We start from the raw sequence: 14,311 nt of genomic DNA on the forward strand, positions 1-14,311 counted from the left end.
TACTTTCTTCGAGTCGGGCGTGGGGGATTGGTTGACATCAAAATTTTGAAATAGGTTATCAATTAAAAACCTAAAATAAATTGGCTAATAATTAGGTTCCAAATTAAAGCAAAAAAGGAAAAAAAAAAAAAAAAAAAACCAAATACTTCAAGTTTCGCCTTCGACGACATTTTGCATGTTTTTCACCGAGCCTTAAGGTGGGAACATCTGTTGAGATAAATTTTGGAATAAATTATTAGTTAAAGCCCAAACTAAAATGGCTAATAATCAAATTCCAAATTAAAGTTCATAATAAATTTGGGCTTCTCATATCTTCAAGAAGACAAATTTGCATTAGTGGTCTTATGTATTCTGGTGGACTGATCCAAAATAAGCATAAGTTATTTTTTTTATTTTGAATGAATTAATTGGGTTAAAATAAGTTTAAGTACAATCTGATAGCTAATGGATTCATATTAAAGCATACATTGTTCAAGCCCAACAGATGTAAGCCCAAGCTACTATAGTTCTACCCATACCTATATATTAGGGTTATCCACCACTCAAGTCAGGAGACATTCCACACAATAAGGGAGACATATTCTACACAAGTCACTTCATACAATACAACAAATCCAAACAAGGGACTCTAGTCCAAAAACTTTTTGTGACGACAGGGCACTAATCCAAACAAGGGACTCTAGTCCAAAAACCTTTTGTGACGACAGAGCACTGCAATTGCGAAAGTTTCATATCTTAATATAAAATCACAAGCCTTGATACCAAATTTTAAAGTAACAAGTAATTTACTCTACAAATCCAAATGAGATCATGCATCCACATAAGAAAAGTTTCAAGTTCTTGGATCAAGATCCAAAGCGAATAATTAGTGGATTATCTTTAAATCAAAAATTGTATCCACTTTTCTTCTAAATTAATAAAATTCATTTTTTCATATCGTTTTTGTCTCGTAATTATTTACAGACGTGAAATTTTGCATGAACACATACTATATATACTTAATCTTAAATTTAACAATAAAATACAACTTATGTGAATGGAAATTTAGAATACGAAAAGATAATACCCAAATTGATATTTACAATTAAGTATAATCATGGAGTTATTAAAGTTGAATTCAAAAATATAATTTCGTCTATGGTCAAAAGTGTTGTTAAAATTTCCAAACTAATTTACTATTTTATTTGAATAAATATAAAATCATAGGAATCTAATTATAAAATAGAAAAAACTTTGAAGGGCCAATAGTACGACATACCTTATATGGGGAAGTGTCAATAATTTGAATAAACCTCTAAGCAGGTTTTCATAATTTATGCTTAATATATACCTTATTAAGTTTTCGCAACTTAGGAAAAATAGATGTAATTTTTTAAAATTCAGAGGGTTTATATGTAATTAAACTAAATCTCGTACTCGACTTTCCGATTATCCATTTTATCAAAAAAAATATACACATTCAAAATTTTCATCCGATAAAATTTACTATTTCTCACACAAAAACATTACAACATCAAATTTGTCATCTGCTAACATGAGCTGAATACTACGTTAGCTGCTATGACGATGATGATTGCAATTATTCTTTAAACTTTGGCATTGCTGATTGTATGAGACATCCTGGCCATAGGTTTTAACTTTGGATATCTAAGGTTATATTAAATATATCAAAAAATACAAGCAACCCCCTTATAATATCATAAATGAGTAAATAATTTTCTTATAAAAAAATAAATAGCCATTTAACTTTCTGTATTTTTTAAAATACGATAATTTACCCCCTTATGATTTTTAAAATGAAGCAATTTACCTCCCGTAAGTTGCTTCATTTTAAAAAATACAAAGGGGTAAATTGCTATATTTTCTATAAGGGGTAATATGCTCATTTTTCATATTACAAAAGGATAAATTGATATTCCTCCAATAGATATATGCACATTTGTGAAAAGCGAAAGGGAAATTGCTTATAATTTGACAACTTTTTTAGTTAAGGGCGAGTTGATATCCAACAAAAATACGGGTTGAAGTTAGATTTTTTTTAGTTTTTTTTTTTTTAGAGTGTTAATCATTCCAAATAAACCATGATCAATTCCACGTGGTTTATACATCATCTGCGCTAATGACTTTCCACCTTAATCATTTTGTACCATAATATTCTAATTGAAAGGGAAATTGCTTATAATTTGACAACTTTTTTAGTTAAGGGCGAGTTGATATCCAACAAAAATACGGGTTGAAGTTAGATTTTTTTTAGTTTTTTTTTTTTTAGAGTGTTAATCATTCCAAATAAACCATGATCAATTCCACGTGGTTTATACATCATCTGCGCTAATGACTTTCCACCTTAATCATTTTGTACCATAATATTCTAATTAATATAGATATATAATTATTTGCATGAAATCACCTTAATTTCACAGCAAAAAATCCTAGGTGAAAAATAAAATAGTAAATTACCCTATTGGAAAAAGTATTATTTTAGTCCGTTAAATATGCCTAATTTTAATTTTAATCCGATAACTATGTCTATTTTTGTTTAAATCCAGTAACTTACGAAATTGCTTACTTTTAGTCCTCTAGCAGATCTTCGGATAATTTTACCTCTATGCAACTTTTGAAAGGCAGTTTTAGTCCATATGCACTCAAAGGGGTAAAATTGTCCTAAAATCTGCCAGAGGACTAAAAGTAAGCAATTTCGTAAGTTACTGGATCTAAAAAAAGAATGAACATAGTTATCGGACTAAAATTAAAATTAGGCATACTTAGCGGACTAAAATAATATTTTTCCCTTACCCTATTTATTTTGAGGAAAACAAAGAAGCAAATTACCCCCTATTTAAACCATTGATGGGAGTAATTTATTTTATTTTTTAAAATACAAAAATGTAATTTGCTAATTACTTTTTTAAGAAGGGTATTTGATCGTTTCGTATATTGCACTTGGTAAATTGTATTTTAACACAAATTAGTTAGACGGAGTATTACCCATTGCTGAAGGGAGTGTGTTAAACCCTAAATGAGATTAGGGTTTTGGGCATTTAGCGAGAAGCTCTCATTTTCAATCAATGACGAACGAGGTTGCTTCAGAGCTCGCAATGGAAGTCGAACCCCAAGTTGAAATGGCCGTCGAACCGGAGCGGGCCATGGAGCAGGAAGAGGAGGGTGGAAAGTCCAGTGAGGAGCAAGGGGTCGAGAATTCGGGGAAGGAGGGAATGGGTAGGGCCACCGTCGGCCCGAAGACGTTTGGTTCTTCTGTGGAGATGTTTGATTACTTTTATAAGATACTTCATTCCTGGCCAACTAATCTTGATCTCAATAAGGTAAACTGAAAGTATGAGTGTTCATTTGGTTAATGGTGAAATAATGGGTTTTATTGTAATTATGGCTTCGAGTGACAAAAAGATATTCTTCTTTGGGATTTGTTGTTGTTGGAGCTCGGACGCATGGAGTTTTGACCTCTGGGATTAAGCTTAGGTGCAATGCTGAAAGTTGAACGGCATTTGGTAGGAATGAGATAATTGTAATAGGATTTTAGAAGGAGGATCTTCTTGGTATGCGTAACTTGGATTTAATTGTTCAGATCTTTAGAACGGCATTCAATCTTTTCCTTTTTCGTGATAACTGGAAAAGAGCATGTGAATATGCTTGTGCTTGTTTTTTGTAGCTATTTTTTAATTCATTAGCAATAGAAAGCTGACTTCTTAACGGTAGATAAATAAAAAATTCCAACATGAGATATATAAGGGTTTAATTTAGACACTGATTTGCTGTTAATTTTCTTCTAGAAGTGAAGATATATTCATCTTTCTGCTTTTGCATGATTGATTGTTTTGGAGTTGAAATAGGAATTGGCTGATTTTGTTTAGATGACTTTAAATATAGCTGTAGTTTAAATGTGGCTATATTGTTTTATGTGTCCTGACATTGAATTGCATGTTGAACAGAGCCAAGCTCTTTTGGGGGATCATTCATTGGATATATGATAATTTATAAGTTAATTTATCCCAGACATATCTCCTACACACAATGGTTTGAAATATGCTGTCTATTTTTAATATGTTTCAAGAAGAGTGTGAGGAAATAAAATTGTGATAGAACTTTGCCTCTCTAGAACAAGCAAATCAAATATGATGCTCTTGTGCTTAACAAATTACGGCCTGATGCATATAAAAAGAGGTTAAGGGTTATACGTCTGCTAAGTTACAGGATCAAAGAGTTTCACTGTACTTGTTCTTATCTTGAGCTGCCCGATCTAAAACAGTCAATGAACAATGTGATAAGCCATCTGTAAGTTCAGTGCCACTGCTTAAGCACACTTGCATCACAAATTTCAATTGGTAATTTTCTGCATTACTTAATGCATGGCCATCCAGCAATGATGTTAAGACTGTGTTTCGATATTGGGCTTTTCTGCATCCATTTTGGAGCTGGTTTTGTTAAAACTGTTTCCTTACCATCCTAGTCGGATTGTGGAAGCATTGTGAAGTTGGTAACATGTTGCAGCTTTGTGCACTCTATTTCTGACAATGTTTGATCTTCAAACTTTTAGAGCAATACTAAAAGTCTGGAGTCACATTTCAGTAATGCAACAGATGAAAACATTCTTCAGGAGCTTACTCCAGATGTTTTTCACATTTATTCTTGTTTTCTTTAATTTTTGAAATGAGAAATAGCTTCTTTTTCTCTTCCTCTGATGCTGTGGAATAATAAGGTTGCTTTAGCACTAGCTGAATTTTCATGATGAAGTTTGTAGTGTAGCATTAGTTGTGATGATATTCTCATCCTATAGGACCTGATCTTACTGGGAATTATTTTGTAACTGCTTTATTGTTGGTGAAATTCTGCTGTCCATAACACTACTCTTTACTGCTATATCTTGCCTTTTCCAGTACGAGCACACGATGTTGCTGGAATTGCTGAAGAAGGGTCATCTGGAAGCAGATAGAAAGATCGGCAAAGGTGTCAAAGCTTTCCAAATCCGGTTTCATCCTCAGTTCAAAAGTCGCTGCTTCTTCCTCATAAGGGAAGACAACTCCGTTGATGATTTCAGCTTCAGGAAATGCATCGACCACATACTTCCCTTGCCAGAAAACATGCAAATCAAGCATGATGTCAACAAGGCCTTCCGCGGAAAAGCCGGTGGCCGAGGAAGGGGTGGTGGCCGGGGCAGAGCTGGAAAATGAATAAAAGAGTAGCTGCCACCCTTCCATCAAGTTGATATATTTATATTCTAGGAATGAATTTTTGGAAATTTTGCACTTTATTCTGAGTATTTGTCAACGAGGGCTTTTTCTAGTGAAACATTGCAATTTTTTTTCAAGTAAATAGTTTTTGCGATCTTGGCCAACGAGATTGCAAATTTTGTACTTTATTGTGGAATTTTATTTTCTTTTAATATCAAATTCAGCTTGGCCATGTCAAATAATCAATTACTTATCATTTGATTGCCTATTTCTTTCTATATTGTCCATTGGTCATACATGATAAGTTTACTTGGGTGTAGTTTAGTGTACTAGTGATGTGGTTAGCTTGAACTTAATTAAATTTAGTCCCGCGAAAGAATTTTCATTTATTACATCTAATTCTATAGACGTTGCATTATCGTGTTATACCTATGTGAACCTGTTCTTCCCAAGTAATTTTAAGGGATAATTATATTTATATTCTCTACTTATTATTTTTTTTATACAAATTACTCTTATTTTTTACATAATTACAAAAAAAAACTCTCACTGACAATTATAAAATAGGAGTTGTTTGTGTAATGATGTGAACGTTTTTAAGGGATGTATATGTAATTTTCCAAAAAGACACGGGCTGATTTGTGTAATATGTTAGTGTTGGTGTGTATGTATAATTATTCAGAAAATAGGAATGATTCGTATAAATAAATCACATATTATAGAATGTAAATATAATTATCCATAATTTTAATCTAAAAATATAGAATAAGAGTCGTGTTATTATTTATCCGATAGAAATTGAGTTGTAATAAGTTAAAGAGTGTAGTAACTCTCTATTTAAATATTTTTTTATTATAATATGCGATATTTAATATCATTCAATTCATTTAAATTCAAAACTATAAAATATGAGCAATTCAAATTAATGATTTTAAACAATTCAAAGAAATAACAAACTATTATAGGAATAGATTATACATATATGTGTTTGTGAGAATTAAATTCAAAATATTTTTGTTGTGGGGTCTCAACTTTATCGATCAAGATAGGCCTTCGTTAGCTTCACGTAATTATTATTAAGAGCCAATATAATACTAATTAATTTGGATTCCACCACTAGTTGTAATCAGGGGCGGTATTAAATTGAACAGTATTTTAATTAATTACAGCTTGTAATAATTAATTAAATCTATAACCTCCCATTTTAGTTGAAATTAATGGTGAATGATGGTGATGAGTTCATGATCATTGGGTTAGGAATAATAGGGCCTTTACATTGTTAATAATTAGGATAAACTATGAGTGCTCTTTAAGTTTATCATAATTATAAATATTCTTTGTTGTATTAATATTATAAAAGATTAAGTTTTCGTTATATTATACATGACCACAATTTAAAATTATGATAAATTAATTTTATTAACCACAGTTAAATAAAATTAAAGTAAAAATTTAAATTTTTACCACGATTAACAATATTCTTACCACGATTAATAATTTTCTCCATGAGTTTTAGCCATAGTCAAAATATTTGCATGGTTTTGGCCATGACTAATATTTTGACTACAGTTGTGGAAACAACGGGTCAATACTAGTCATAATTTTCTTCTTTTGGCTATAACAATTAACCATAGTGGAAAATCGTAAGAGGTATTTATTTGAATATTTATAATTTCAAGAATATATTAATAATTTTTTAAATAATGAGAAAGTATTTATAATAAAAACAAATCAGGGGAGAGCCTCGCGATTTATGTGTTAATTATCCAACTGCCATACTATTTATTTGATGAAAAAAAGAGACAAAAAGCAGTAATACTCAATTAGTTAATGATGTTTGCACGCTGTCACAGTCACAGTCACAGATACAATTGGCACCCCCGCAGCCGCAGGCATTCTCCACACTCAACCCCTCGAATGTCTCATGACAAAATAATGTGCTCTGTGCGTAAGAGCACCTTACACCTATGACTTTGATTATGAATTCAAGTTGCTTGGAAGGTAATTGAAAAATCAACACTGATCTTCCTTAAAAGAGAAAGGAAAAAAAAGGTAAAAAAAAAAATCCCTCAGATGTCTCACTTGCCAATCATCTTCTCTAACTTATTTAATTTTAATTAATTAAAATATTAAGGGGGGAAAAAGTATTATTGCTCTAATTAATAATTTTACTCATTCACAACTCATCAAAGAAAAAAATATACCTTTTTAGAATGGACCAATATTAAATTATAGAACAAATTTGAAAATAAAAATTTACATATATATTTACAATACGGCCGGACCTCATGAAGTCATGCTTCACAATGCAATTCTTATTGTGGTGGAAAATCACACTAAGAAACATAGCTACTTGCTCGGGAACTGTGACATTTTTTATGAACTCAACCCATCCCGATTGTTCCAACATATAACACAAACGACCGAATGTATTATTATTCATAAGGAGGTTGCGAAAGCACGACCAATCGCTAAAGGAAACTAATCTATGAAGTTTCCAACATATAACACCACCTAATTAAAATTTCTAACTAATTTTTTATTCAAATGGTGTATATGAATCAAATATTAAATTTAGATATTTATAAAATTAGTATGGTTTTTTTTTCTTTTTTTTCTCTAATAGCATAAGATGACAATTTATGAAGTTTAAATAAGAGCATGTCATGTGTTTTTGGAGCCTACAAAAATTATGGAATATGATTTATGTTTGAAAGGAGTTAGTAGCACATTAATATATAGGGTGAATAGTAATTTATCCCCCTGTGATATTGAAAATGAGCACATCACCCTCCTATGAAAAAAATATAGAAATTTACCCACTCTATACTTTTTAAAATGAAGCAATTTACCTCCTTATACAAGAAGAAATTAGGGGGTAAAGAAAAATATATAGAGGTAAATCGCTATTTTTTTACCCCATTAATTCTTCAGGATAAAATTCATCTTCATCTCTAATTTTTCAAATTCCCTGTCATTTTGATTAATTGTAAATTAGTCTCTCTAATAACTTCTCGGGATTAATTTTCCTGAAAATTTCCCTTTTAAAAGTTTTATCTTAAACTATTTTGGTTCGTTCATTTTCAATTTAATACATTTAATTCATTGCACACAAATCTATGTATAAAAATTATATTTTGTAAAAATATTAGTAAATATATGTATTACTTTAAATTTTAAGTTAGTAAATTATTTAAATTATATAAAAAAAAAACGAGTTATAGAAAAATATATGAACGCGCGCAGGACTGATATTATTGTGTAAATAAATATATCATAAAGAATAAATATATTTTGACAAAAATATTAATCTTTTTTCATAAAAAAGTATATTTTGACAAAAATAATTTCTTAAATATAAAATTATATTTTCATAAATATTAATACTTTTTTTCTTGCATAGTATCAAATTCTTTTATACAAAATTATTTTGACAAAAATATTAAAATTTTTCTATGCAAATCTATATTGAAGGGAGTAATTGCACTAGAAATTAAATGTGAGGGGCCATTTATTTTCTTGCTTTACCCCTTCAAACTTCAAATTTATTTCTAAAAATCATGTTTTCCAAATTTATCTTATTTGGATATTACTGAATTAAATACAAACATTAATAAAAAAAAAATTATACCAATGAAGAGTGAAAATATTAAAAAAGTATAGTTTGACAAAAATAATTTCTTAAATATAAAATTATCATGAAAAAAATATTAACTTTCGATAAAATATTTTTTTTTAATGCAAAACTATTTTGACAAAAGTATTAAATTTGTCTATACAATTTATGTGCAAAGAGAGTAAATTACATTAGAAATTAATATGAGGGATCATTATACCAATAAGTTAAAACTTTATAAAGAGTAATTTAAGAAAATCATATAATTTGGAGCGGAAATTAATGCCAAAAAATTGTTGAAAAAATTAAATTAAAATTAATTAAAAATATATGAATGATTCTGAAGTTAGTTTAAAAAGTCAACGATTAAAATGAATTTTACCCCAATTTCCATTTATTTTCTTGCTTTACTCCTTCAAACTTCAAATTTATTTCTTAAAATCATATTTTCCTAATCTATCTTCTTTTTATATTATTGAATTAAATACAAATAGTAATATTTTTTCTTTTATATGAATGAAAAGTGAAGAAATATAATAATTTCGGTCGAATATAACATAATTTCGTCACTTGTGTCAAAAATATCAAAATATTGACTAGTTTAACGAGACATAATTTCGTATCCAATAAGATATTAATTAATTTGGAAGGAGGATTAGTATTGGGGTTGACGACCTAACCTATATTATATTATTATTATTATGATTTAATTGTATTTACTGCTCCATATATTATGAGATGGCAAAACAAGAACCCTAGAAATATTCGTTACCATGGGTGGACAGTCTAATTTGTGGAGGCGTTGTACTTGAAAACCTAATATATCTCTGTAAGACAACCGTTATTGTTATTGTTGGAGGCCAAAGTACTTGAAAAGATAAGGAAAGATATCACTTTTTGACGAGTATTAGATATCACTATATGATTGTGCGTTTATGTTGATTGGAACTTTTCTCTCCCATAATATAATATTTCTAGGGTTGCAGTACTTAGTGCAAGTCTTTATAAGACCCTCGATGTCCTGTCTCAAGGTCCTCGACTTGGAACGTTTTAAACTGATCCTCAAAAGTTGGTTTTATAGTTGCCAAACCTATGTGCAGTCCAAATCCACAGGTTTAACCTTTTGATCTGTGAGCATTTCATTGTAACATTGAAACCCCGTTCAATATCAGTGGTAAGCACAAACACACTGCCAGTTTGATAAACTCTTACTGTATTCATCAATCCAATATTATTTGATAAAGATTGGCGAATGAAAACAGCCAATGCAATTGGCTTTTGATGACTCGTTCCAACAATCTCCCACTTAACCATTAAGCCAATTACCTATGTTACTCAGAACCCTTTGAGCATGAGCAATCTATGATACCAACTTGGTTTCTTGAGTCTACTTTATTTTCTGCTAGAGCTACACGGTCCAACCGTGTATTTCGTTCACCATCGTTGCCTACAGATGGTTGCTATCTAAGAATTTTTGTGGACCTTGGATGAGATCTCGGGCCTAAAGGCTTTCGCCCTAGCCTTGTTGTTCGCCTCCAAGAGTACAACCGGTTCGGCCATGTTAGGCACCATATCCACATCCAATGAATGAGGTTTTTTAATCCAAACCACTTTCCAAGACCGACTTGTTAAAATCGTCCCATGTTCCACTTTTATTATATATAATAATTTTTTTCTTTGTATACTTTTTGTTGTTATTAAATAAAATTCCTAAATTGTTATCAAATAAAATTACTGAATTATAATAATAGATAGACAAAACTTCTTACTATGATTTATCGAATTATTTAGATGCAAATAATTAAAGGATGGAAAAAATTGATACAATTCACGCCAGGGTGATTTTCCACCCATTGAAATATATAAAACCGCTCGCGAAGTTTGTCCACCCTACCATAACCCCACGCGTGCGCTAATCGCATCCCGAACGCCTTGTTGACATCGTATATTGCGGAATGAACGGCATGCATGGAACGATCGAAAGCCCGAAAAATACCTAGTCGCTTTAGGTAAATGAGAGATTGGACGAACAAGTCCTCCATCTCCCTTCTCCACTTCTGACTATAGAAAACGACTGATTGAAATTCATATCCTATCGGAGACATGGTACTTCTAGTGGTGAAAATGAAGAACTTTGCAAAGGGTTGAGTGAACAAAAAACAGGAATATGGGGGCAAGTGAGGGGATTGTTGCGTGGAGATGGTATTTATAGAGAATGAAACTTGCATGGTTGCATGAAAAATACATAAATTGATAGGGACTTGAGGTTAAAAACACACTAATATATCATGACAAAGTATAATCAAGTGGCTGCAACTTTCTTGAAAATGGCTCAATTGCTTCCACAAGCAACATTCAATCGTGATTTGATTTGATGAAACACAACCATTACAATCCCTAATAACTCCCAACCACCATATTCACATCAAAAAAATATATATCATCATTCTTCATAATAAATTACCACTACTATTATTGTATATATTTTTTTATCATCAATATAAAATAATATGTTTTTCTTTGAACACACACGAAATTCCAAATTCAAATTTAACAATAGTTTTCTATATTTTTTGTGTACAATAAAAAATATACAAAGAAAAAAAAATTATATATAGTGATTTTAATGGGGTTCCCTATCGTAATTCTTACAAGAATTTTCTGTTCATGTTCGTTTTCATATTCTTGCTTTTCTTTCTCCTGAATTATTATCAAGTAAAATTACTTAATTATAATAATAGATAGACAAAACTTCTTACTATGATTTATCGAACTGCTTAGATGCAAATAATTAAAGGATGGGGAAAATTGATTCAATTCACGCTGGGGTGATTTCCCAACCATTGGAATGTATAAAACGACTCGCGAAGTTTGTCCACCCTGTCATAACCCCATGCATACATTAATCGCATCCCGAACGCCTTGTTGACGTCGTATATTGCGGAATGAACGACATGCATGGAGTGGCCGGAAGTTCAAAAAATACCTAGTCGCTTAGGCATAGTACTTTTAGTGGTGAAAGTAAATAACTTTGCAAAGGGTTGAGTGAACAAAAAACAGGAAGATGGGGCAAATGAGGGGATAGTTGAGTGGAGATGGTATTTATAGAGGGTGAAACTTGTATGGTTGCATGAAAAATACACAAATTGGTAGGGACTTGAGGGTAAAATACACTAATACATCATGACAAAGTATAATCAAGTGGTTGCAACACTCTTGAAAATGACTCAATTGCTTCCACAAACAACATTCAATCGTGATTTGATTTGATGGAGTACAACAATTACAATCCCTAATAACTCCCAACCACCATTTTCACATCAAATAAATATATATCATCATTCTTCACAATAAATTACAACTACTATTATCGTATAATTTTATATTTTTATCGTCAATATAAAATAATAGGTGTATTTTGAACACACACGAATTTCAAATTTAGATTTAACTACAGTTTTCTATATTTTTTTTGTGTATAATAAAAATTATACAAAGAAAAAAATTATTCTATGTAGTGATTTTAATGAATTCCCTATCTTAATTCTTACAAGAATTTTCTGTTCATGTTCGTTTTCATATTCTTGCTTTTCTTTCTCCTGAATTGTTATCAAATAAAATTACTGAATTATAATAATAGATAGACAAAACTTCTTACTATGATTTATCGAATTGTTTAGATGCAAATAATTAAATGATGGGGAAAATTGAGAACTGATCAAATTAATTTACGAATCATAGTTATTACAAGAAATAGGACATACTCTCTAAATTTAAAAATAAAATTACTGAATTATAATTATAGATAGAAAAAACTTTTTAGTATGATTTTTGAACTTACATTCAAAATAGCAGAATTAAAAGTAAACAAAAAAAATAACTTACAATTACAAAATTACAAAACGAATGAATGCAACTAAAATCTGAATATGGTAAACAACAAAATTATTTTCATTAGTTTAGAATGGTGATTATTATAAATAATATAATTTGATGTTGAGTTTTTTATTTGAGACTTGGTCTGTGGAAAATAGAATAAGATATATCAAATATATCAAAATTTTTATTTTATTTGAATAGTATTTTTATTAGTGATTTTCTTTTTTTTTTTTTAACTTAACTTATTCATGTCCGCTTTTCCACAAATGCACCCTTATTAGAATTTAAATTCAAATTTCGAATAGGAAATAAAATTAAATAAATCTCACTGTCCGTTATAAATACAACAATTCTCTGTTATGTAATTAATTTAAATTCACCAACTGAGAGAGGACGAAATAAATAAAAAAGTAATTATAATAATAATAAAAGACTTCGTGCCTAGTAAAAAACGACTTTTAATAGAAAACTATACCCAAGAAATCAAAGGGCAAAATAGAGTGAAAGTCGTATTATAATGCCGATAGGTCGTAAGAGATATGAAATTTGGATCATAAAATTATTGAAGTTGACCCAAATAAATTTTTATTTGCAAATTTGTGTACATTATTATCGAATATTTATTTGAATTTAATTTAATTTTTTATTCAATTCAGGTTAAATGAATTTTAATTGTATTATACATAAATCGAATTCAAATAATTTAAATATTTTTAAATATCTTTTTTCATTATGAATCAACTAATGCAAGTGAGCCCAAAATTTTGTTATTCTGTGTATTATCGTACACAAAATTTTATTTAAATTTAAGTTTTAAAATTTAATGAAACAAGTTCTAATGAATTTTTATCTATCAATTTTAATCAAGTATCAAATTATTTGACTTATTTGTCAGCGTTACGTGAAACTACCACACTTCAATATTAGCTTCATATTAACTTCAATGCACGTGTCTACATTTAGCCCATCATGTGAACAAAATTGTTGTACCTTAAATAAACCAAACAAACAAAAAAAATTGTACTAAAAAAGTAAAAAAAAATGACAAGACTCATTTTGATTATTTTATAATTTCTCATATTCAATCATTTTGGTCAACCCTCATAACTAATTTCTGTCACATCAAAAGTACATATATCTATATTCTTAATTCTCACACCTATATATTTAAAAATAATTAATCCAAATATATTCTCAATTCTCGCACATAAACCAATAAAACATTTTTATACGAATAAAATTGTTAGAAACTAAAACTAAAAATAAAAATACAAACAAACGGCCTCTTAGTTTGTCGGAACAAAAAGAGAAGGAAATCGCCTTTCTCAGTTGTTGCACCAATTCCAATGTTAATAATTCAAAGTAGCATTGAGTGCTTTGCAAGAATCTGCATCAATTCTTTCTTCTCCTCAGAAACCCAAAAATAACCATAAAAACTAAAAAGAGTGCAAGAACGAAATTCGGAGAAGGGGACAGCATTAAAGAGGTACCTGCTAACCAGCTGCATCAACTCATATAAGCTCAAGATCTAGAAAGTTAAGACGACCGTAGGAACTGAAAACATTTACACATCTACAGCAGAGTATTATGTTTGGCATATGAAGAATTTTAGATCAAGAATCCCAAACAAAAG

The 14,311-nt window shown here is 29.8% G+C and overlaps 1 protein-coding gene across 1 annotated transcript; it reads left to right on the top strand.

Moving 5' to 3' along the window:
• On the top strand, window positions 2,948-5,422 carry LOC105157044 (protein DCL, chloroplastic). Its single transcript, XM_011073342.2, has 2 exons — window positions 2,948-3,320; window positions 4,890-5,422. Exons 1-2 carry the CDS (start codon window positions 3,066-3,068, stop codon window positions 5,181-5,183), a joined length of 549 nt encoding a protein of 182 aa, XP_011071644.1. The 5' UTR covers window positions 2,948-3,065; the 3' UTR covers window positions 5,184-5,422.

Source organism: Sesamum indicum, linkage group LG3, assembly GCF_000512975.1.
Source record: "Sesamum indicum cultivar Zhongzhi No. 13 linkage group LG3, S_indicum_v1.0, whole genome shotgun sequence".
Lineage (NCBI taxonomy): Eukaryota > Viridiplantae > Streptophyta > Magnoliopsida > Lamiales > Pedaliaceae > Sesamum > Sesamum indicum.